Source organism: Callorhinchus milii, unplaced genomic scaffold, assembly GCF_018977255.1.
Source record: "Callorhinchus milii isolate IMCB2004 unplaced genomic scaffold, IMCB_Cmil_1.0 Scaffold3, whole genome shotgun sequence".
NCBI classification, from domain to species: Eukaryota; Metazoa; Chordata; class Chondrichthyes; order Chimaeriformes; family Callorhinchidae; genus Callorhinchus; species Callorhinchus milii.
In genome coordinates, this window is record NW_024704744.1 from 20404060 (window position 1) to 20430077 (window position 26018).

General features: G+C 38.2%; 1 protein-coding gene across 2 annotated transcripts in view; it reads left to right on the forward strand.

Moving 5' to 3' along the window:
* The window catches only part of ldah (lipid droplet associated hydrolase), a 164666-nt gene that overhangs the window by 56409 nt on the left and 82239 nt on the right, over positions 1-26018 (forward strand). For both annotated transcript variants that reach the window (XM_007906982.2, XM_007906983.2), the window contains exon 4: positions 14100-14234. In XM_007906982.2, coding sequence (XP_007905173.1) covers positions 14100-14234 — 135 coding nt within the window. The remainder of the gene's footprint in view (positions 1-14099; positions 14235-26018) is intronic.

Genomic DNA, 26018 nt, shown 5'->3' on the forward strand with positions numbered 1-26018 from the left:
TGTGTGCTTAATGTTTCATATCTCATGTAGGACATCTGCGATAATATGCAATATGCAAGAGTCTGAAGAAACACTACAGATAACAAAAATGCAAGAAAAATACAGCTAGATCTTGGCAGTCTTGACAGAATCTGGTATTGCCACTTTGGCTTTGTTCACAGTCTGTAATCAGTTGTTGGGTAAGGAAATCTATTTTTTAAACAAAAGGTAATGGCACAGCTTTCTATAAGATACACATTTAATTTTCTTGTCAGTTGTTAGGAGGATTATTAACTCTGACTACACCAACACTCTGCTCACTAGGCTCCTCAGGGCTTCCCTACACAAGCTGTAGGCTGTCCAAAATCTGCAGATTATCCAGAACTCTGCAGCTTTTGTCTTTTCCTGCATCAGGTTGTCATCCCATCCTCGCTCAGCCCCATTGGCTCCCCATCCCACAGCAGATCGAGTTCAAATCCCTCCAGGGTCTCATCCCGCACTACCCCTGCAACTTCCTTCAATGCTTTCAACTCGGCCGCTCCCTTCACTCAGCAGTTTTTATGTCCCCTGCCCTATCCACCCCAACATCAGCAAGCAGACTTTCAGTCATTCTGTTCCCTCTCACTAGAACTCCATCCCAGACTCCCTCTGACTCCCTCCCCTTTTTCAAGGCATGCCTCAATACTTACCTATTTATTGTTGGTGCTTCTATAAGGCTCGGAGAAGTGGATGCTGCTGAAGAGACTCAGCTGCGCTTCAAACATTCCACATTTCATGGCCAACACCAGATTTTTGGAAAATGCTGGTTCAACCATGTTACAAATGATACAGTGTGAGCTCAGGCCAGCTAATCTGATGTGTGCATCGACATGGCATGGAGGTGTCACTTATTCTTCAGACACGTCCTCTGGATGGAAGAACCGTTGCCTGTGCACTGGGTTCTCAGACTTCCTGTTCAGACGAACCATGGCTCAAGACCTTGAGGCAGTCTACTAAGCATCCAAGACATCCCTGGGTGTGACACTGCAGGCCTGATTCTGCCCTTGAGCCTCAGAACGCCTGGGACACTATGTGTGATCAGTTGTGGAGGCTGCGTCGACCCAATGCTGGACTCATGCAGCAGTAGTAAACAATAGTTTATCCTCCCGAAGTATAAGGCGCTATATAAATGTAAATTGTATTGTAATGTAAACATTCAAAAACCTTTCTGATAGTGTCACATATAGTTCATTGAGTTTAAATTAGACCTTGCCAAATTGCTCAAGTGTATTTTGACTACATTTTATAGTATATCCTGTGAAGCACTTTGAGACGTCTCAACAACGTGATAAGGTGCTCTATCCCTGCAAGGATTATTATTATTATTATTATTGATGGTTCTTTAGAAACTTTTCAAAATATCAATAGGTATTTCATTATTATTTTATTTGAGATCATTTGCTTCTTGTAGAAATATTTGTCGACAATGTTTTTCTTGAAGTGACTCTTTAATGTATTTCAGGCAGGCACTCTGGAATACAGATATCCTAAAATGCTGTGGGTTTTTGATTATACTTTAAATATCAATTAAAAACATTTAGAAACCTGAATATGAGGGATTTGTACTCTCATCTCAATTATTTGTGGAATTAATGAGTTATCTCCCTTTATAAACACTACTTCTGTAACCTTCATCTTAGTCTAAAAGTCTTTTTGATTTACCTATGTCAAGACAGAACTGGAACAATTTCCTTTTATAGTGCTGGATTATGTAATTGAATACAAACTTCTTCAGAACAAATGAAGGATACTGATTAAAAATTGCTCTGTTTTGTTACATACAGATAATCAATTTATTTTGATTCATGATACTTTGAATATTGTGCTATATCAAACCTGGTATTTTAACTCCCAAAGTAGTGCAACTAAATACTGTACTGTAGTTTGTCAGTGTACGACCAGCAGACTCTTGGCCAAATAATATATAAACAGAACCAGTACAGTGATATCGAAATACAACCAGTAAAATAATGTTTAAATAGAGAGAACATTTTACTGGCGACACACACATTATATTCTGAATGGAATGAATGAATGTGAAACTGTTGCAGAACATTTAATAGAGAGCATTTTTGAATGGATTAATTTGAGTTCCAAATACAGAAAGTATCATCAGAACTTTTATAAAACTTCTCAGACTGACGTGTTTGCTTATTTCTTTTGGTTGAATGTTATACTTATCACAGTTAATAATAACAACAACGTATTAACGTTTATAGAGTGCCCTTCGCATCGGGAGGACATCCCAAGGCTCTGGGTAGTCAGGGATTGGGCCCAAGCAGGGGTTTGAGATCAGGGAGGATGGACAACAGGAAGAGTAGGGAGTAGCTGGATGGCTGAACGCATGGTCAAAGAGGAGGGTCTTGAGACGCTCCTTGAAGGGGCAAAGGGAGGGAGCAAGACAAAGGGACTGTGGGATGGTGTTCCAAAGGGTGGGGGCAGAGAGGCTGAAGGACTGATCACCAATGGTGGGGCGGGCCAGGCGGGCGACATGGAGCAGACTAGAGCCTGATGAACAGAGGGAGGGGACAGGTTGATATGGTGTTAGCAGGTCACAGAGGTAGAAAGGAGCAACTCTGTGAAGAGTCTTGAAGGCTAGGAGGAGGATTTTGAACTCTGTCCTCTAGGGGATGGGGAGCCAGTGGAGCCGGGCGAGGGTGAGGGTGATAGGGTCACGGAGCCTGATGTCTGAGAGGACACAAGCTGCAGAGTTCTGGATGATGTGCAACTCTGTGGAGGGAAGAGTTGGGAAGGCTGACAAATGGAGTTGGTGTCGTCGAGCCTAGACGTGATAAATGCGTGGATGATTATTCAGGTATTTGTTAATACCCTTACCTACTCTCTAAAACTGTCAGTTAATCTAATCCTTCCATCAATTGAATGAGATGTTGAACTGAGGTTCTGTCTGCCTGTTCTGTTCAGGCGAATGTTAAAGATCTCACTATTCAAAAAGGGAGTTTCTCCCAGTGTCCTGACCAAGAATTCCCCAGATAAAAATGGTCATTCACTCCATGGTAAATCCTCACATCTCCATAATCTTGCCCATCTCTATGTATGCGATTTCTCAGTCCTGTTCTATGATTTGTAGCTGCCATTCTTCTAATTCTGGTATATTGCTTTTTACTTACTCTCTCGGATACTCAATTGTGTTTGATCCTTCAGCCTGCCACTATGTGCATGTCCTCTGGAATTCACTTTCAATATATGTTGTTCCAAACACTCTCAATATGTTGTTTTAGATAATCCTTCTAACAATTGAGTATCATCCACATTTCTGTCCTTAGTACTGCCTCTAGGATTAGGCATTCCCCTAAAGTAACAGTTCCAAAACCTGTATACTGTATCCCCAAGTGCTGCCTAATCAGAATACCCTGCAGCTTGAGAGTGACTTCTGTGGATCCGAAGTCAACTGATTTGCCAATAAAGCCCAACATCCTGATTGTTTCTTCTATGTCAGTCTGGCTCAGTTGGTAAAACACTGTCATCTCTGCATCATAAGGTTGTTAGTTCAAGCTGCACGCTGGGTCTTGGATTCCTTATCATTATTGCAGTTCTAGGGTGTTCTGCATTGTCGAAAGGGCCATCTTTCAGATGAGGTGTTAAACCAAGGTCCTATCTGAGTGCCAAGTTGGTTGTTAAATATGCCATAGTACTATTTAAAAAGAGAAGGAAATTTCTCCCAGTGTTCTGGCCAATAATCCCCCAAATAAAATTGGTCATTCTCGGTATGGCTATTTGTGGGATATTGAAGTGCTCAAATTGGCTATCAGATTCACCCACAAAACAAAGTTATACCACTTTGCAGTATGCCCTGTGAAGTGCTTGGAGATGTCTTGATGACATGATAAGGTGCTTAATAAAATGCAAGGATTATTATTTCTGTTCCACATTGTTTGGACATGATGAGAGACATGATGAGAGTGAACTAATACCTTTAGATTTTCTCAATTTCCCCTTTGTAAATTTGTTCCTATCCATGGAGTACACATGCCCCTATTTTTACTTGTAATTTGCATTATTTTGCATTTGGCTGTATAGAATTTAATTTGTCAGTTATTAGCCCAGGTACATACCCTATCAAATTTGCTTTGTAATTGGGATATCTCATTTTCAAAAATGTCTGTGAGGTTGGTCAGACAAGATCTACCCCTTTTGAAGGAATGTTGAATGTCATTTATTAATTTTCATATAGATGATTTTCGTTAAATGATTCATTCCATTAGATTTTTTTCATTTACTGAAATCAACCTCATGCATCTGTGGATGGTGATGACTATGTCATATTGTTTAGTGTGGGAACCAAACATGCTTATTTCAACTCTGTCGGATCCTCTCAATGTTGATGGACTGATTGACTCCCTCAATATGTCTGTCAGTGCATTACAAATCTCTCTTGCCTTTCAATATACCCTGGAGTACAGTTCATCTGTTGTGTGGGATTTATTGGTTTTTAGTCCCATGAGCCTTTCTAGAACTACTGTGTGTCACTAATGTCAAAATTCCAGAGTTCACGAGTCTCTATCATAAAGTCCCGTGGTGCAACTACTCTGTTGATCCTGGTTATGTGTTTGCAGAATTACAGCGTATTATAAAAAAAATTATTTGATCGCTCAATCCAAGACTGTTAGTGCACAATTGGCTGCCACATTTCACCCACAAAATATACAGTTAATTCACTTTACAGTATTTCCTGTGAAGCGCTTCGAGACGTCTCAAAAACATGATAAGGTGCTCCATCAAATGGAAGGATGATTATTATGTAGAATTCAATGAACTTACCCGTAGTCCAGTGTGTCACATTTCCTGTTTCCTCCTTTGCAATAAAGGTACTTCCATTTCGTGATGTTATTTTCTTGTAGTTTTGGTTAATAAAACATTAAATGAAGCATGTAGGCAAGGATGACCAAACTAGATGCACAATCCATTCAATTTACCCAGATTGTTAAAACAGAAATGAAGTCCACTTTTACAGTCCAGTGAAAGATGTTGTTTTAGATTAGTTCAATTACAGTAAGGTATAGCGCAGTAGTGATATGGAAAGAAGCCAAAATCACAGTCAATTATGTATAGACTATCTGAATTGGATCACACTTCTTTATTCATGAATTGAAATGCACTGACCATTGGGCCAAATATTAATTGCAGAGCAGATCTTGCACAGCTGCTGCATAATGAAATACAGATGTTTGGAATGAAATTGAATAATTTTCTACAAAGGCTACTTCAAGACTTTTTAACAGTTCTAAGCTAAAATGTTTGCTCAGTTGGTGGCTTGTGATGACTTTAAAACATAAAAATTGGAGCCAAACAGAAGTTCTTTTTGCCAAATCTATCCTACTTGTTTTAAAAATGGTCACAATCCCAAATTATTCTGAGTAGTTACATATAGATTAATGATTGAGTTGCAGCATGTTGCAAAGTTGTCATTAATCTTGGGATGTTGATGATATCATACACGAGTGAAGCTTGAATGATACATTTGCAGTAACTCATCAAAGCCTTAAGGTTGTCTTACAATGTGTAACACACTCCAGCTTAACTGATTGTTTTTTAAATTATATGTAGGTTTCATAATTTGTTGACTTATTGCTGTTGGGAAATGGTTGTCAGGTCTGAGGAAGACCCTATTGAGTGCCACTACAAAATCTGTATAGTCCACAGCTATATTTCATAGCAGTTTGAGATAGAATCATACAGGGTTTCTAGCACCGAAGGAAACCTTTTGGCTCATTATGTTTGTACTGTTGCTGTCTTCCTCCATTGGATTTATCTAAGATAATTCCATTCCCTACTCTACTCAGACACCCTAATATTATTTTTCCTCCAGCATTTATCAAACTCCCTTTCAAATGCTGTTATGATTTAGGCTTCACCAGTCATTTGTGGTAAGACATTCCACATTTCTAAAAATCTCTGTGTATGTAAAAAAAAATTCAGACTACCATTTTTTATTTTGGCATATGAGAGGGAGTTTCTCCCAGTATCCTGAACGAAATTTGTCCAGATAAAACTGGTCATTCACTTCATGGCTGTTTGTGGAACATTGCTATGCACAAATTGGCTGCTGTGTTTGCCCAGAAATACAGTCACACTCTGCAGTAAATCCTGTGAAGCACTTTGAGGCATTTTGACAACATGATAAGCCTCTATATCAAATACAAGGATTGTTATTGTAAAATATGCTCCTTTTGTTGCTGTCTCATCGATAGCCCCTCTTTATTTAACCCATCAAACTGTTCATCATTTTCAAAACCTCTAATGGTCGTCCCTCAACCCTCTCTGCTCCACTGAAAACAGTTCCAATCTTTCTTGACATAACCAGAACTATTCATTCATTCATTCATTCATTCATTTCAATCAATCAATCAATCAATCAATCAATCAATCAATTAATTTATTAACAGTTGGGTCTGTTATACCTCATAAGTAAGGACAGTTGTATTATGCACCATGTGTAAATGCATGTGTACAGAATGATAGGTGACCTTAATTATGTAATTAGCGACCAATAAAAAGGTCTGTTTGTTAATTAATTCATCAATCCTTTTCATTTTTTGTTAATTCCTGTGTAGATAGGGAACATAGTAGATCCTATTGTATCAATGTTCCCCCACCTGTGAGGGGACCTTGAATTTCAGCAGCAGCGTGATGGTGATGTTTGTCTTGTAGGTACAGTCTCATATGTTGCAATGTTTCAGGAGTTGACTGCAATTATGAGTTGTAACGGGCACTATAAATCAAAGCTGGGAATCACCCATTTGAATTATATTGAAAGGCACATTTCCAGCAACATACAAATATTGACTTTCAGTAAGATAACACTGCATTTACTTGTTGAAAGGGGAGCTTAATCCTTTTTAAACAACAGTAAATTTTCAAAAGTTTATTTGCAAGCATATTCATCTGTCAACTGATCTTGAACTTCATGTTGCTCCTCACAGAGAAATCCAGTTTGAAGCATGACACCCTGCAATACATTGAATCTCCTTCTTCAAGTAAATTTTGGTTACCAATCCATAGAGATGACTCATCTGCAATTGTGTGAAAAATATTTTACATAAAAATATAACCTAAATAGTAAATGCTATATTTTAAATCTAAAAAATGTAAATGTTAATGCTTAGGTTACTTCCTGTCTTTTCACACATTTGATATTTCTGTCTGATGGGTTTCCTTTTCTATATTTGGAGAATCTTGTTCTCCATGATTGTTGTGCCATTCAGGTGTCAGCCTGGTTCACTCTCGTCTGGTACCATTCTCGCCTCTGAGTCAGAAGGTTTGGGTTCAACTCCTATGGGTATGAGTTTGAACTCATGCTCTATCCTAACTCTCCAATGGGTTACTGGGAGAGCCATCGCATTATCGGAGGTGCCATCTTTTTGATGAGATGTTAAACCAAGGACCCATGTACCTGTTCAGTTGGACATTAAAGATCACGTGGCACTATTCGCAAAGAGAATGGAGTTTCTCCCTATGCCCTGCCCAAAAATCCCCTTGATATAATTGGCCATTCAATTCATCTTCATGTTTTTTTGTGGGACATTGGTGTACCCAACCTGGCTACCGGGTTTGCCTACAAAGTAAACAGTCACTATATGGTATATCTCAACATGAAAGGTGCTGTATCAAATGCAAGGATTATTATCATTGGAAGGTTTCTAATCGAGTAACTTTCCAATCGAGTGACAACTAAGTACTTTGCTTAATTCTCCTTTTTATGATTCCATGGAATATACATTTTGTCATGTCATTTGGCTAATAAAATCCCATGGAAAATTTTCATTGGTTAATAAAATTTCATTGGCTAATAAAATCCCATGGAAAATTTTCATTGGTTAATGAAGTGTTAATTGGTTAATGCAGTGTGTATGGTTGGGGAGGAATAGAATAGGGAAGCACATTCAACATTCCTTCCTTACCAAGCGTACATTAAACAATGAAAATACTCTTAAGGGAACATCTAGGTCAATTACTTAATGTCGGAATACTTCACCTACTTATAATAGCAATATACATTTAAAGATTTTTCACAATATCAGGAGGCACCAAGTCTGAACATTATTTTTTAGATATTTTTATAAATTGGAAAATATACGTTTATGTCTGGTTGGAACAAGGTGACAACACTACTTAGAATGGTTCTATTCCTGACATAGTTTCAAATCTTAGAAAATACTGCACTCTTTGCTTCAGAGTTTGACTTTGATCTGAAACAAACTCGTTATTTGTTTAGAGGATTTACTAAGGGACCTCCAAGGAACTTTTTAAAAGTGTAAGTTAAAAAGATCAAGTCAATGGGATCTGATATACAGCCGTTTATAATAGAATTCCATGATAAATATCTAAGTGAAGACTCCTTCTGGTAACTGCATGCTCAGCCACAGTAGCACAGACACAATGGGCCAAATAGCCCCCTTGTATGCTGAAACAAGTCTATGTTTCAAACCCTGCTCTGACACAATCATGCAAGTTTTGTAGTGTCAAGGTGCCATTTTACCCAGCTTTTTTGGGGGGTCAGCTGGGTGTCACCATGCTTAAGAGTATCAAAATCAAACTGAAAATTCCCTGCATCCCTATACATAGGAATTCCAGAGATATTTGTTGGGATGAATGTGCATTCATCCCTAGATGGACTCATCCTGATTGCCTAATTCCGGAACGTATCAGGCACAGGTTGGCAAGAAAACAAGGCTTGGGGGCCCCAAAATGTGGGTTGGGATACTGCTAGAGACCATCCACTTGAAACAACATAGCTTGCCATTAAGAGCACTGTCTGGATAAGCTTTCCTACTGCTTGTCCAGTTAAGACCACCCTACCCATTAGGGCTTTGGCTTAGTACCTGACCCCAGTGATTGGTCTGTCCTACCAAGTCCTGCTGATGAGCCAGGCTGGCTGTGCTGTCATCAGCTGTGCCCTGGAGTCCTGCGGACCAGCCTGGCTCAGGAACCGGATCACCAAGACCAGAGAGGGTTGGCTCGAATCTGACAACCCATCCCAAACACGTCACTTGCAAGCCTTGTTGACTAGAACAAAGAGACGACTAATCTCTTGCTTCTGGATTCCATACAGATAGAAGTTATCCAGACCAGTACATACTTGGTGAGAATACCCAGTTTCATGGCAGAATCCACCCTCCACATAAAAGAGGTATAATGAGGTACTGTTAGTCCTCCACAAGATTATGATTGAAACACTACAAGAGTTGAAGCTTCAGTTGAATTGAAATTGTCTGTGCCTAACCTTAAGCCATATCACCATTGTCTGTGCCATGTCAAAGCAGCTAGGTTTTTATGTTCAAGTTAACAAAAAATCCAAGTCTCTTTCTGGAGTAAAACAAAATGCCCATTGCAGACAGTAATTTTAAGGTATTTAAAGGTTTTTAAATCCAGATCAGACTTACAGGTCCAACAGCATAATGCAAATGGTCTTTAGAAGTCTCATTGTGCACTAAAGGATTAGCATTGTTTAGATATTTATAAAGCTTTGTGTTACTTAGGCCAATAAAATATGGAAGTATAGTAAGATATGTTTCTAGGTATTATTTGTGCTGTGAGCGATTTAGTTTCCATTGTACACAGACCTTTGCTTTTCTTGGTTTTTGGCATCCTGAGTAGCAGCCTTCACTATTTTCCTGTATATCATAAGTGTAAGTATTTCATGACGATTAAATGCTAAAATAATGACATCTGTTCTGTTTATCCCAAGCACTTAGTGAGTCATAAGTAGCAGAATGCAATCACAGAACTGTTTCCATTCTGGAAACCCCCTCCTCATATTGAAATGTGGTGGTTTTGCCATTTCCTTCCTTAACATTCCAGCAAAAGCAGTGAATTAACCAGCTCCTTTTTTAAGGAAGTTGCAATTCAATTTGATAATGCAAATCAATTTTGTAAGATAAAGCATTACTTTGGGAACCGTGATGACTCATGCAATGCTGGGGTCTAGAATGGAGCAGCTCAGCTTTGTGGAACAGTGGACTATAAAGTTGAATTAATATTTTGTTTGTTCATTTGGTGACGTTGGGAAGGGGATATTTTCACAGAGCTTGATTTTGGAAGTTAATCCTCCAAAAGTTGGTTGCTTCCCTCAGCAAAGTAATCGGTTTAGTAGATTCCTTGGAAAATTTAATAGGTCTGTGGATGAAATAAGCTGATTACCTTTTCCAATTCCATATTTTAAAGTTTTTTTTAATTAAATGCGTGCAATATTTCAACCAATCTTCAATTTTCATACATCTGCAACATTCTGAAAGTCACCAACTAAAGAACAACAAATTTCAAATGTATATGCCCTTTCACATCGGGAGGACATCCCAAGGCACTGGACAGTCAAAGATTTGTCCCCTCTAAATTTGGATCCTTTAAACTTATCTTTAAATTGATGGTGAGTCTTCATAAATGATCAAAATTTCTTCAATTTTCATATACAGTTTTTGTAATATTCAATATAGGAATGCAAAATTGAATGTGTGAACATATAGGAGTGCAATACTTAGTGTTCCTCTTCACCCCTCCCACCCCCACCATCTGTTTCACAGGCATCCTCCATATTCTGAGCTAAATGTGAGGACGTTAAGTTACTTAAAATTTCTGTCCAAAGAGGGTTAAGGTTCCTCAACGAGGGCACTACCAGAATGAAGTTTTCACCCTGCCTTATTCAGGACCTTGATGTGTATATTTCCAGCATAATACACATTCAGGGCTGATTCCACACAGCAATTTTCCATCTCCCACCCTCAAAAGTGTTCACTTCTAGTGTAGTCCAGAAAAGTGTACTCACAATAAACTAGTGAAAACATTTTTTAAGAAGTGATCTAGCATTCGTGGAGTTCTATAGCTCAGTGGTTAGAGCACTCACCTCGCAAGCGCCTGGGTTCAGTTCTCAGCAGGGCGAAATGTTGGGCAAGTTTCCTTACTCTACACGCCTGATAATAATCCCTCTAGAAAAAAAAACAATAATAAATTGGTCACTTCTGTGAGACACTGCTGTGCGCAATTGGCTGCCGCATATTTTGATATAATCCGCAAATCAAAATTTGCCTACAAATATACAGACAATTCACTTTACAGTATATTCTGTGAAGCATTTGAGACATCTAGAAGATGTGAAAAGCGCTATATCAAAATGCAAGGATTATTATTATTTATTGTTAGTCGATTGGCGGATTGCTTTTCTGGGGGTAATAATTTGCTTAAAAAATATTACTATTTGTGAGATACTGTGGTGCGCAATTGGCTGCTGCATTAAGCCCACAAAATAAACAGTCAATTTGCTTTACAGTATATTCTGTGAAGCACTTATCGAAGACCTGATAAGGTGCTCTATCAAATGCAAGGTTTATTATTATTATTGCTTTGTCTTTGTGCTTGTCACAATACAAGTATAGCTAAAATACTCCCAAGTTCTTACTTTTGTAAAATTTAGCTCCTGTCTGTCAGCTCTTTTGACCATAGAGTTCTAGTACAAGAAGCAGATGCCGGTAGATCATGGTCTAACACTTGTGTTTTAACCTTGATTGTGCAGATTCAAACTAGATGGCAAGAAATTAAAATTCACCGAAGAAATAGTCATAAATTTCAGAGTACTTCATAATAAACTATAGATGTTGATCTAGATCTCTCAAAATATCAAAATACTCGGTACTAATTTTTCAGTGTACATTGTTAAAACATTTGACCAAAATCAATTTCAAAAAGAACATTAGTCCCAAATGCTTTGTTGGATTTTTTAAAAGGAACCTGTTTGAGATCGCCTCCTTAAATGTGCCAAAATAGTGATGCTGTCTCTCTTTAAATATTCCTCTCCTGGCACTAAATTTTCCAAAATTAAAATCCCAGATTGTTAGAGTTGAGGCACAAAGAATCTATCTGCAAAATAATTTTTCCTTTGTTTTTTTTCATGTTTGTGAATTTTTATTTCCTGATTTTTTTTGCACGTAGTTTGCTATCAGTTCTGTTCATATTTACCATAAAGCATCCACTGACTCACATTTTCCAGAGCTTGTTGCTGTGGCTGGTGTCATACAGCAGCTCTTTTGCTGCCATTTTAGACCGTTCACTGCAGTAGTGAAGTGGCCATGGAGGATTAATTTAAGTCTCTTACAACTGATTTCTGGCCCTGTTAAAAATATTATGTAATGGCTGAGTCCGAGTTTGTCTCTTGAATTAAATGTGATTGTCATCTTCAGTTTAGTATATAATAAACTACACTCTGTGGTCAGTTTGATGTAAATATAGTAACTTAATCCAAAGGCCTCTGGATTTATCCCAGGTGGGGTGGGGGGGGCTGCATAGTCCTGAGCAACGGTGTCTAAGAGTGGAGTTTTGGAAAGGCATTATTTGGAACAGTTGTCGACTTGGCTCAGTTGATACCATTCACCACACGCAGTGAGTGAGTTCAAGCCCCAAATTGGCAGTTTTGCTCTATATCAAGATAGATACTTCAGTGCAGCACTGGGGAGCGCTATCCTTTTCACAGATGCCATCTTTCAGATGAAACTTTGAACCAAGGATCCAACTGCCTGTTAAGGTAGAAGTTAAAGATCCCATGGCATTATTCAAAGATGTTAGGGTAATTCTCCTGGCCAACAGTGCTCCAGATTATTTAGCCATGACTGTTTTGGGGATGTTACTGGTGCAAATGACTGCCATGTTTGTCTTAAAAAAAACAGGTAATGTACTCAACACCAATTACCTGTGAAGTGCTTTAAGAGGTTTCAATATAATATGGTGATATAATCTAAGTGCTTTCTTTACTAGGATCATTTATAAAACCTTCAAAATAATCTTAAATTTGGCATGCTAAATTATATTCCCGGGCTGGGCGAAAAGTCAGGCAAGTTTCCTTACTCCACATGCCTCTGTTTACCTTGAAGTAAGTAGGAACCCAGTTGTTAGTCGCTTTCCGGTGGTAACAAAAAAACATTGGTCACTCAATCCATAACTGTTTGTGGAACACTGCTGTGCACAATTGGCTGCCATGTTTCACCCACAAAATATACAATCAATTCACTTTACAATATATTCTGTGAAGGGCTTTGAAATGTCTTGAAGACGTGATAAGGCACTATATCAAATTCAAGGATTATTATAGCTATCACACAGTATACCCCACTTGAATGTTTGGAAAATACTATAGATAGTTGTATCTACCTACTCTCCTCAGACCTCAGGTGATAGCTGGACTGCTGAAGAGATCAGTGATTAGTTTATCACAAACACATGATTTATGTACTTATTTAAAATCTTTCTCCACCTACTCCTTATCGCTTTTCACCTCTTCTGCCCCGCTGTCTGTAGTTAGCTGGCAAGGAAGGTAACTGCAATGTCAACACATGCTAATGCTAAGGTTTTCCCAGCTTTTTTTCCTTTCTTTTCCCAAAGGTACTGACTCATAGCAGGGTGTGGCGCTAAGAGTTCTAGGAAGCCTCTCGAAACCTCATTCATGAGTAAGCATTGGTGGTGAAGAGAGGCATTGTTGCCAAGAGTGGCCAAAGTCTCTTCTTGGATGTCAATCGTTCCATCTGGTGGCCCGAATAAACCATTTGAAACCTGGGAATTGAACTCAGGACTTACTGTAACACTGTTTCACCCCAGAATTATTTGGGGCACCTGTGGATATTTTGTTTCAAAAAGATGCAGTATTTATATATGTGGTATTAATGCAATATGTATGGAAAACAAAAGTGTAGCATGCCTTAAAATATTCTTACAGGAGTATAGTATAGTTCTCAGAACCAAATCTACATGGTGATCTTGATCTATTCATGTACCACATCGGGCATTTCTTGAGCTTTTTGTGGAGAGAAAAAAGCTTAAAATGATATCCGTTAAATGTTTGTGTTAATTTGACATTTTTTGGATTGTGTTGGATAGCATTCAAAGTCAATAAACTAACAGTTATCTTGAAACTAGAAACCTTATATTTTGCTGGTTTCTTCCAGGAAATGTAACCCCTTATAGGTTAAACAATCATCAATTTCTTCCTTTACTGCATGTTTTTGTGATTGTAATACAGAACGTCTGGCCTGTTTTCTTCCACTTTGTCTCAAAGCCCCATTGTCTTTTGTGTATTTTGACAGGGAACCCAGGGATAGCAGGTTACTACAAAACCTTCATGCAGATTCTACACCAGACCATGGACCAGAAGTATCCCGTCTGGGTCATAAGCCATGCAGGTCACTGTGTGCCCCCGGAAAGCATGGAAATGATGGAAGGTACTGTATGCAATTCCAGGATCCTAAAAATAACAGTATATAATTCTACATAGGCCTTATTTAATAAGTATCCAAAGTTGTTTCATTCACACATAAGTCCTTAAATGTAATACAGTTGTTGGCTTTGTGTATTGTGATATTTTTATTAACTGAATTATGCAAGGTTGACACAAGGAGTTCACACAGGGGTCGAAAATGCAGGATTCGCAGCAGGAATTGAATAGAATTCTTAAATATTGAATCTGCTGGTAACTGTGTGTGCCTTCTGCCAATTCACGGGAACTTCGCTCCAACACAATATCCTTCCAGGCGCTGTAGAGCAGAGCTCCCACCAGGTCAGTATGACCTGGCAAGATTTATTATTTACGAGTCCTGTTGTGAATACCATATTTCTGACCCCAGAATAATAGAACTTTACACCACAGAAGGAGGCTATTTACCCTTTATTTCTGTGTTCTAACTCACTGGTTGTATATTCTCCAATTGAATTTCCCTGCTTTTCCTATGTCACTTAAAATTTTTCCTGCTGCATTTAAATTCTTTAAATCCCCTTTAAATTCTGTTTTGATCGCAGCCTTAACAACAGTTTGTGGTAAAGAATTCCACATTCTAACCCTTCTGCGTAAGAAAAAAAATCCTTCTAATCTCCTTTTTTCTTCTTGTGATAATGTATGATCTCTTAATACTGATTCACCGATCAGTTGAAATTGACTTTCTATATTTATCCTTTCGATCATACCAAAACCATTCATAATGCTGAGTTGCTTTACAGTTAAGCAGGTTGCAATGTTTGCTGCTACTCTTAGTTAAATCTTTAGTTGCCAAGGTGCCTACCAGGGTCATTCAGTCAGCTCGTTGCAGTGTTCTGTTTTCATACACTCTGGGCTGCAAATAATACTGCAGCTATGATCAATGTGTTCACATGGCTTTCATCCAGAAGCAATGCATTATCATTTCGGATTATCTCCACACTACAGTATAGTCCTCTCCAACAGTACAATGTGTTTGAGTTTATCGTATTTCTGTGTGTGTGTGTGGGTGGGGGTTGGAGAGACCTTGCCTAACCCTTACCTAGATTGAAATAATTATGCACAGATGTACAAGGCATATATGATGCTGTTTCTGGTAAACTCACTGGATGGAGTTCTGCTGTTTAAGTAAGAAGAGAAGGAACATGCTCAGTTTGTTCATATATGAAACACATGTTCAGTGTTAAAGATGGCAAATGCGAACAGTGAATCGTTTATTACCTTTTCCATATGACACATTACTCAAGTGAAAGGAAAAAGTGGTAGCTGAGAAACAAATATCCAGAATGATTTAAATGGGGTCGACATGGGAAGGTTGAGAAGATGATCCACAAGATGAGCCTTAACCCCATTAAAAGAGGGAAGGAGGTAGATCCTGTGTAATCAAGGGCAGAGAATAACATATGACTGCCATCGCAGTCACTCACCATTTTACTAGCTGTCACCAGTACCATGCTAACATGCTGCTATAACTTATCAGGAGATTTTTCATGTCCAAGTTTGAAGCTATAGTGAGAATTCAATGGGAATTATTGGGGATTCAATGGGAATCAAGCGAGATTAGCTGGGTTCGATTCCCAGGCAGAGCAAAACGTTAGGCAATTTCCTTACTTCACACGCCTCTGTTTACCTAGTAGGAAACCGGTTGTTAGTTGATTGGTGGATTGCTTTTCCGGGAGTAATAAGCCCTTAAAAAAAAATTTGGTCCATCAATCCACGGCTGTTTGTGGGATACTGCTGTGTGCAATTGGTATTGTTTTTTGGCCACAAAATCTAATCAATTCGCTTTACAGTATATTCTGTGAAGTGGTTTGAGATGTCTCAAAGACATGATCAGGTGCTATATCAAATGCAAGGAATATTATTATAATGAGCACTAAAAACTCCACTTAAAAATGACAAAGATTAAAGGCAATGTGATCAGGACTGATCAGTACACCAGATCACTATAACAACAGGCTTGTTTTACTAAACAGCACTGGAATTGTATTCCCCATCAGTTTTGGTGTAATCCTAAGTGACAAACAGAACATGCGTCCAAACAATGTTCTCACAAACAATTGTTCTCTGACCCAGTCAGTTGGTACAATCACAGAAATTACAGCATATGAGTATTTCCCTTTCTTTTCCCATGTCTTCTTATATTCTTCACCTTCACATATTTATCCATGCCGATAGATCAAGCCTCAACTGTATCTGCAGTGATGGCCCCATCAAGGTAATATTGTTAAGGGGCAGTATTGCTATTAGCAACCACAGCCTCAACTAACTCTATTTAAAGATGCATTTGGACACAAGCGGAGGGGTACACATTCTAAATTCATGCATTCATGCAATGGACTACGACAGAATTCATTTGGACCATGAAGAAGAACTTGTATCATTATAGAACTTATATTGAAACATCTCAAATGTGTTTCATAAGTGATTATTGCCTAATACATTTTGGTAGAAAAATAAACGAAGGGAGTACATATTCATAGAATCATAGAATATTACGCACAGAAGGAGGCCATTCGGCCAATCGTGCCTGTGCTGGCTCTTTGGAAGAGCTATCCAATCAGTCCCACTCCCCCACTCTTTCCCCATATCCTTGCATTTTTTTCCATTTCAAGTACCTATCCAATTTCCTTTTGAAAGTTGTTATTGAATCTGTTTCCATCATTTTCAAGCAGTGCATTCCAAACCTTAACTTTCTGTGTGTGTGTGTGTGTGTGTGTATGTAAAAAAAAAAGGCTTCATCTCCCTCCTGGTTCTTTTGCTAATTATCTTAAATCTATGTCCTCTGGTTACCAATCCACCTGCCAGTGGAAACAGTTTCTCCCTATCTACTCTATCAAACCGCCTCATAATTTTGAACACCTCTCTTAAATATCCCCTTAACCTTCTCTATTCTAAGAAGAACAATCCCAGTTTCTCTAGTCTCTCCACATAACTAAAGTCCCTCATCCCTGGTGCCATTCTCGTAAATCTCCTCTGCATCCTCTCCAAGCCTTGATATCCTTCCTCAAGTGTGGTGCCCAGAATTAGACAAAATACTGCAGCTGATGCCTAACCAGTGACTTATAAAGCATGAAGTTGAATGGTATAGCAAGGAGCTGAGAAGCAAAGGGATTTAGGAGTGCAGGTACACAGGCCATTGAAAGGAACAAAAGCTGCAAAGAAAGCTACTGGTATGCTGGGGCATAGAATACAAAAGTAAAGCAATAATGCTAAGTTTGTATTGTGGCTAGTTCTGGACACCTCACTTCAGGAAAGATGTTAAGGCATTAGAGGGGGTGCAGAAGAGGTTGAAGAGAATGAATCTGGAGATGAAGAGAGGTTGGGTGTCGGTATGGGGTTTGGGTGACAGATGCTTCTTCATTGGTCTCGCAATTCATAATTTTTCAATTAGCTGAACTTAAATATTACTTGTGCTATCATAGTGCTCCAAAGAACAAATCTCATCTAATTATCAGCCCAGATACACCATGTGGACGCAGCAGATATCAGTGTGGTGACCTTTGTCCCAGCGCCTTGGGACGTCCTCCCGACGTGAAAGGCGCTCAATAAATGGAATCTTGTTGTTGTTGTTGTTACTGGTTATTGAGCGAGTTCCAGGAATAAAGATTCCCATAGTCAATAAGTACTGAACACATTAGTGGTGTCTCGGAAGCCACCCTCAAATAACGTAAACATCAACAGATGAAAACAAAGTTTATTTATTAACTGTGCTCATCCAACAAGACGGACTGACTCGCTCTCCTTTATGTTGCTTTCCATCTTAGAACTCAGAAACACTTGTTAGATTCAGGGTTTGAGTCCAAGCATGCCTGACATCTGCAAGTGCACTTTCCGGATAGCATTCTCCTCTGGATAGCATTCCTAAGCAAGAACCCTCCCTAGGTTTGTACCCCATACCTTGCTCAGGGCTCTGAGGTCAGTTATTGCACTTTATCTGAGATCAGCTAACTCAGCACAGATCAGGAATTCAATCTGGGATCTTCCTGGCTTGCATGGCTCAGCAGTTTCCAATTGAACCATCTTTGATGCTGTATTTTTAGGAGATGATGCAGTTGTGACTATGACATTGATACTTCCAGTTGCCATCAGGATGTTCTGTTGTGACTAAATTATATTGTTTTGATATTTTGTATTAAAGTTTATGCAGTTATAATAATACTTGCATTTGCGCTTCACCGAACATACTATAAAGTGAATTATCTGAATACTCGTTTGTGGGTAAAATGTGGCTGCCAATTGTGGACAACTGTCTCCCACAAATAATCATAGATTGAGTGACCGCATTTTTTTTGAGGGATTATTAGCCCCGGAGAGCGATCCGCCAATCGACTAACGACTAATGGGAGGAAGTCTCAAAGCGCTTAAAATAATTTTTACTGTAAAGTGAAGTGATGGTACATTTTGCAGGTTACAGGCATGAGCTGTAGCATAGTTTGGGCTGGCTCAATTTGAATTTATTAAAACAATTGAGACTCTTACAAAACATATTAAGAACGCTTGTACTCGAAAGAAAGGCAACAGACTATGATATCTTCATTTCATCCATTTCCATCACACAGTAAAGGTAAACAAATATGCATTCTTATTGTGCACTTCCCAAAGTGTTTCACAGGTGATTGCTGTCACGTGTTGTGACTATTTTGTGCGCAAACACAGCAGTCATTTGAGCCAGAAAGTTCTTAAAACAGCCAGAAGGTGAGTAACAATTAATTTCACTGTCACTGCATTAATTCCTAGAATTGTCAGGGTAGTGGAATGTATCTAGACACACTAATGAAAATATGTGAACATTTGGCTATGCACTTGATCATATGGCTATTTAATTGATCATATGGTTATGACCTTAATCTGATAGCTAGAAACCATAATAACTTCACAGATTCCTGCATTGACGGTCTTGTGATTATGACCTGTTTGCCTTAGGCAAGGCTTAGCTATAACTGGCATTGTAACTAGACGAAGATTAACTTTTGTGTTGGGACACGTTTAATCCATTTTTTATTAAAATAATTTAATGCTTTGATTCTTTGAATGGTTAATTCTTCGAATAAAATGCGTACATTGGGGTTGAAAAACAACACTTGTTGGGCAAAATAGCAGTTTAAATGCAGGCTCACAAAAAGTGCCTCATTGCATACAGTGTGTCTCTTCCAGGGAACCTCACGTATGTCTAGGAGTTGCAATCCCAGGATCCTGTATACTAATGGTGCTCCCAAAATCCCAAATTCTTTTCTATAAATTTTAGGAGATGACCTGAGACTGGACAGAGGTGGGCAGCGGCCCGAAGGGACCATCGTCCTATAGGGCTGCTGCATCTGTGATAGCGAGCTGGTCTTTAAGCCTACTGGGTACCCTCCCTGTCGAGGGAGAAGCATTCTCATTGGAGCCGTGTTATCACAGGTTGACTTATTATAATTATTATAGTAATAAGCCTCGCATTTATCATGCCTTATCACGTCGTTGAGATATCTCAAAGAGCTTCACAGGATTTTACTGTAAAGTGTAGTGACTGTATTTGTAGGCAAACGCAGCAGCAATTTGCGCATGGCAGTGGCCCACAAACAGTAGCTTTCTGTAGCTGAAGATGGACAAGAAGGAAGTCATCTTCCTTGGCTCCCGTCAATGTCTTCTCACCTGCAGTTCTGAACTCCTTAACCTTCCCTGCCTCAAACACACCGAGCCTGTACGCAACCTTGGCATCAGGGTTGATCCCCAGTTCTCTTTCCTTATCCCACATCTGGTCCCTGAGAAGGACTAACTTCTTGGAGCTTCATTCTAGAAGTCCGAGCTAGATCTTTTTTTATTTTTTTTTATCACTTTTTTTTATTTTTCCTCTTTTGATGTTATGACTTAAATGAAGATACATTCTCTAAAGCGGCATATATATTTTCTTGTAAATTGCCAGACAGCGATATCAATGGCAACTATGCAGTTTAACTGGTCAGACTCCAGCAGTACCCCAATGCACACTCTGGGGGCCCAAAGCCTTGTCACTGAATTCCAAATGATTGTAAAACTTTTGTAAAAGGTATTTCATATTTTTGCATTTATTTATAATGTATATCTACAGAGATGTAGTTCATTTTCTATTGTTAATTCTGAACAAAAATTATAGTAGTGACTTGAGCAGCTCGAGAAGTTACATACTCTGACGGTAAATGCTTAGGTCATCTTCACTTGGAAAGTTGTCCACCGGTTCAGCTTAATATTCTTGATTACTGTAAGATATATTTGGGGAAAAACAGGAAGAATGGTGTGCACTTGCCAATGTAAATATGGAGTTTTTAAAAAAAGTTGTCTATTTAAATCCAGAAGTTTCAGTGATTCAACACATGTGATGAAAAGTGTTGAATGAAACAAAGTGGCACTTTCATGTTGGAAGGTCTAGAATGTTAATAGCCTGGAGTACCAGCAGATTAACACAGTATGTATAAATGTTCCTGTTATTCTTTGGAAACTGTGGTGGTGGGTGGAGGTCTAAATAGGGTCAACGGGAGGAGGGGAGTGCAGCTGGAACAAACAAAAATGCCACAGCAGTGTTTTAATGAATCGAAATGTGGTTGTTACTGGTACATCTACTCCTGTAATAAATTTAAGTTCTTAGTGACACTTGGAATGTTAAGAGGTGTTAATGATAGAGGCGAAAGACATCTGTTGATTGAGCTGCATTTTCCTGCCAGTGGGTTTTCAAGGCTAGAGGAACAGTGCCTTGTGTGACTAAATGGCTTCAACATTGTCATGTCAGATTTATAAGGTACTTTAATATATCTGTTTTTAAACAAAACTCAAGAACTGAACTGGACACATATTTAAATCATTCCTTCCCGTTAAAAGTAGTATATGTTCAGAATTTGGAAATTTTCATTGCTAGCATTTAACCACATTCTAGTATATTCCAGTAATAAAGTGGAACATATCACAACGTATCTGAGTCAGCTACACTGGGGGCACAGTTTAAGTTTATGTTGTTGTACAAAATCAACATAACAGAACTTGTATATAGAATCCGTGCAATTTTGCATAAATCACTGTAATGCTAAAATGCAAATATTTATCCTTGGATTTCTCAGGCTTAACTGAGGTTATTTTTGAGGCAGTGTGAATTCTTTGTGTAGGGTACTTCTGACTAAACCGATTGTCTTTAGTTCAAAATCTGGCCCTCGTTCCATCTAAAGGAAGAAAGTCTTGACTATTTTCAAAGTTCAAATACTGTAGTTAATAATACATAACTCAGCTCCTATTTATATAGTTTTTTTCAGTGCTCCTGTTTTAATAATGGGTGCTGAACTAGAGATGGAGCTGAATTAACAGCAGCTAAAATAATCATTAACCTATGTTCTTGTCACTTTGATAGTATATGATAATTGAGTTTGCTCAGAATATCAGATCAATAATTCCTCTCAGCCAGTAACCTACTGACTCCATCACCACTCACTACTGATCTTTCTTTCTGGTTTGATTTTAAATGTAGTTTAGAAGCTGAAATCTACAGTTCACCTACAAATACAAAGCCACACCACAGTAAATCCTGTAAAGCGCTTTGGGACATCCTCCCAAAATGAAAGGGGCTATACCAAATGCAAGAAATATTGTTATTATTTTATTTGGATGCAGTAAATATTTGATAATTGCTGGCTTCACCATACTCAGTCAATTACTGTTGCTGTGGTCAATTGGTACATAATGATGATAGGTTTTCTCCGCTATTCCAAGCTATGTGATTACCATTTGATCAGGTGTAAGTTGCCATGATTCTACTGTAGCATTTGAAAAACGAAATTAAAAGTGTATTTCTACATGAGCTCCATAGACTAGATTAGAAATGTAAAATAGCGCTTACATTATGATGCAGAAAACATAATTATAGAATTATAGAAAGTTTTACAATGCAGAAGGAGCTTATTTTCTGCTTATGTCTATATTGGTGCTGGCTCTCCCATTGGAGCGATCTGTTCTATTACCAATCGCCTGCTTTTCTTCACAATCCTTTTAATATTATTTTCCTCAATTATTTTATTAATTCCACTTTAAAATGTGGTTAGGAACTTGCTTTCAGTAGCCTTTGTGGTAAAGCATTCAACATTCTAACAATCCTCTGTAAGAAAAATTAAAATCCTTATTTTTTTCCTCCAGAGAAAATCTTCAATTTATGCCCCCTTTTTACTGACTCATCAATGAAAACAGTGTATTTCTCTTTATTAAATCAAAAACATTCCTAATTATGAAAAAAAACATGATTAGTTCTAAGAAGTGCTGGAAATCCACCCATTAGCTTGTGTTTCTCCTTCCAGTGCTGATTGACCTCTGTGGATTTCCAGCATTTCTGTTTATACAATAATTCAGGTTTCCAACTTTTGCAATTTTCTTATTTTATTTCTACAAAATGATTGCATTCCTCTGTGCCAGCAGTTTAACTAACTAATTCTGAAATCCTGCAGGGAATTAAAACAGATTTTTATACAGTAATTTGATCTATTTTGTTACCAAATATTGGGATAGATTGTCCCAATACATACTTAGTATTAATGATTTCATGATTTGTCTACCTAGAAGTTACCATAAAAATGAGGTATTCTTCTTGTCTAGTACCAACCATAGGAAGCTATTCCTGTTTTTTGAAAATGGCAGGGCTGCTATTTAATAATCAGTGATACTAATGACAGATTATTTCATTTTGTTCAAAATCTGGCATCACTCCCATTGGAGATCAAAAAAAACTGAAGAGAATTTCCCCAGCCACAGTAATTTTGAGGCAAGTCCTTTAGTTTAGTTCTGTCTGCAGGAGATGGGATTCCAGCCATTAACAACTACAGCAAATCAACTTGCATTTATATAGCGCCTTTCATGTGAAGAACATCTGAATGGGTTTGGTATTTAGCAGTAATCATTGAATAGCAATCGGGAGCAGGAACCCTGCTCAATTGAATTATTTTTGGTAGGAGGGGAAGTAAGAGTGGGAAGCCATTCTTTACTATTTATTGGAGTGGCACTCTTCAGGTGAAACTTTGAGATATATTGTATTGCTATAAATAAATAAATTACTCCAATATATGAGCTGCTCGAGAGTTTCCAGTTAACGCTCCTGTTCTTTCTCAAGTGGTGAAATGCAGAATTTAAGGATGCATTAACAAATAGGTTTGAAGTCAAATGCAAGTCATTTGTTTGGAAATTATGGTTATGAGATATTTTAATAGGACAAAGATGAAAGTACTAAACCAACAATTGTTTTTGGCCGAATTGTTGACTTCTAATGTAAAAATAGTGTGCAGCATCAAACATTATACGATGTTGAGGCAGTAAGTGCTTTCTGACAATGATTTTGCAAGAGTAATTCATTGCAGTTCAGAATTGTTCTGTTAAAGTCAGTACAGTAACTTGTACTTGTAAGACCCCTAATTATACATTGGTCATTTTTAGTTTTTAATCATATTACAGTGAGCTATCGTTAATTCTTCCAATACAACTACAGCGTAAAGTTTTCTGTAGGACGTGTACTAAGCCCTTAAAATGTGGTTACCGGCCTTCACTCAAGAACCCTTTGCTATTAATGTAGCATGAATTCAACCTCCCTCATTCAAACAAAGCAACTAGGTTAACAAGACCTGTAAAACAGTACAGTGGTTTTACAGTCTCAAGGAGCTCAGGCGTGAATATTTGTGACCCTGAACCTTTAAATGGAAAGCTCCCAGCGTAAATAACTGTGGCAGGTTTTCAAAGCGTAATGCTCATCTACGTAACTGTTACATTCTTTTAAATACATTTACTGTGCAGGGATTCTCGATAGATAACTGGGATCATATTAATCCCATAAGATTAAGCAACTCTTGATGATGTGGGATAAAATTGCCATGTCATAGTTTCCTATAGCCTATTCTATTTCTGCTGTTGCTTCAAATAACGTACAAATGAAGGTTTTCTTTCACTAGATAAAATACATATATGGAATATATTTCAATTCTCATCATAGTTCTGAAACATCACAATCACCTCTGCAGAGGTGACTGGCCCCTGTCTTGTGAAAGGTAGGTGAACGATTTGGACTGTTAAGAGCTTCCAAACATATATATTATTTTAAAGTCTGTCACAGATAGTAGTTAACTCCTGACTGATGTTTGCTTAAAGAATGTGTTAAGTCAGTCTTAAAAAAAACAATTACCTTTGTGTCTTACTCTTAAAATGTAAGTCTAAATATAAATGTGAGTGCTCTACAAATAAATGTTTGTTCTTCTATAAGCGGCACTACTGAAATCCTTGTTGATATTTACTATGTCCAAATGCAGGCATTTAAGTTGGCATTTATAGCCAACAATTCAGAGTGAAATGCAGAATTGATTTTTATCAAGCATTCATAAATAATTTAAGTGTCCTTCAGTCATGGAAGTAAAAGTTTTCTATAGCTCAGTGGCCAGTTTTTTAAAGAATGTAATTTTGCAATCCTTCATAGCTATAATGATTTAAATTTTTATTCCCTATCCCTACCCCTGAATCCCAGAGCCAAGCAGCTGTGTTGGGATCTGCAAACATTGGATTAACTTTCACATGTTTCACAACTCTACATCTCAGCCAATACACTCAAATTCAGGTGTAGTTCTGGTTCTAACTGACTGCCTGACTGATGTTAAGAACTGGGTTAGTTGGAACTTTCTGCAGCTGAATGTCAACAAAGACGGAAAACCATTCTTATTGTGGTTCTTGCCAGCTCCTACATGCCTCTGGATCTGATTCCAACAGCCTCCCACACTGCAAGCTTAGTTCGGCTGCACCACCTTGGCATGAGTTTCAAAACTCAAGTCTGGATCATTACCAAGCTAATTTTTTCCGCCTTCATAACGTTGACTGCTTATGCCGTTACTTTATACCCATTGCTAATGAAACCCTTATCATACCTTCATCACCTCAAGGATGTATCTAATGTTGTTCTCCCTGACCTCTCCAGTTCCACTCTCCGAAAGCATCAAATGATCCAAAAACTCACCAAGCTCTCAGTATCTCAAAGAATCAAATTTAAGAACCTTGTTCTGATCTTCACATCCCTCACAGGGTGATCCCACTTTACTTTCTAATGCAGTATCTTCTGCCCTTCCCATTCTTCTCTTGCTTGCTACCCATTCATTTAGCTCCATCTTCGGTGGCAGTCTGCTTTTTTAAAAAATGCTTCATACATTTAAATCTTCTCGACCATGCCTTTGGTCAACATTTTAAATCTCTAATTTTCTTGCTTGTTGCACATCACTACATTTGTCAAACACCTTGAGACATTATTTTACTTGAAAAGTAGTAATAATAATTGCATTTAATATAGCGCTTTTCACGTCTTCTAAAAAGTCTCAAAGCGCTTCACAGAATATACTGTAAAGTGACTTGACTGTATATTTGTGGGCGAAACGCTGCAGCCAATTGCACACAGCAGTGTCCCACAAACAGTCGTGGATTGAAGTGACCAATTTTATTATTTTTTTGGAGGGATTATTATCAGGCGTGTGGAGTGAGGAAACTTGCCCAAGGTTTCGCCCCGCTGGGAATTGAACACAGGTCTCTCGCTTGTGAGGCGAGTGTTCTCACCACTGAGCTACAGGACTCCCAAGTACTATGTAAATGTCAGGGATTATTGCTTTTAAGATGGATGGTGAGCAGAATAGTAAGCATAGATACAGTTAGTTATTCAAACGTCAGGAAATCTTCATTACTGAAATATTTAGGATATATATCTCAATTCTAAAACATGATGCATTTAAATCATTTTGAATAATTA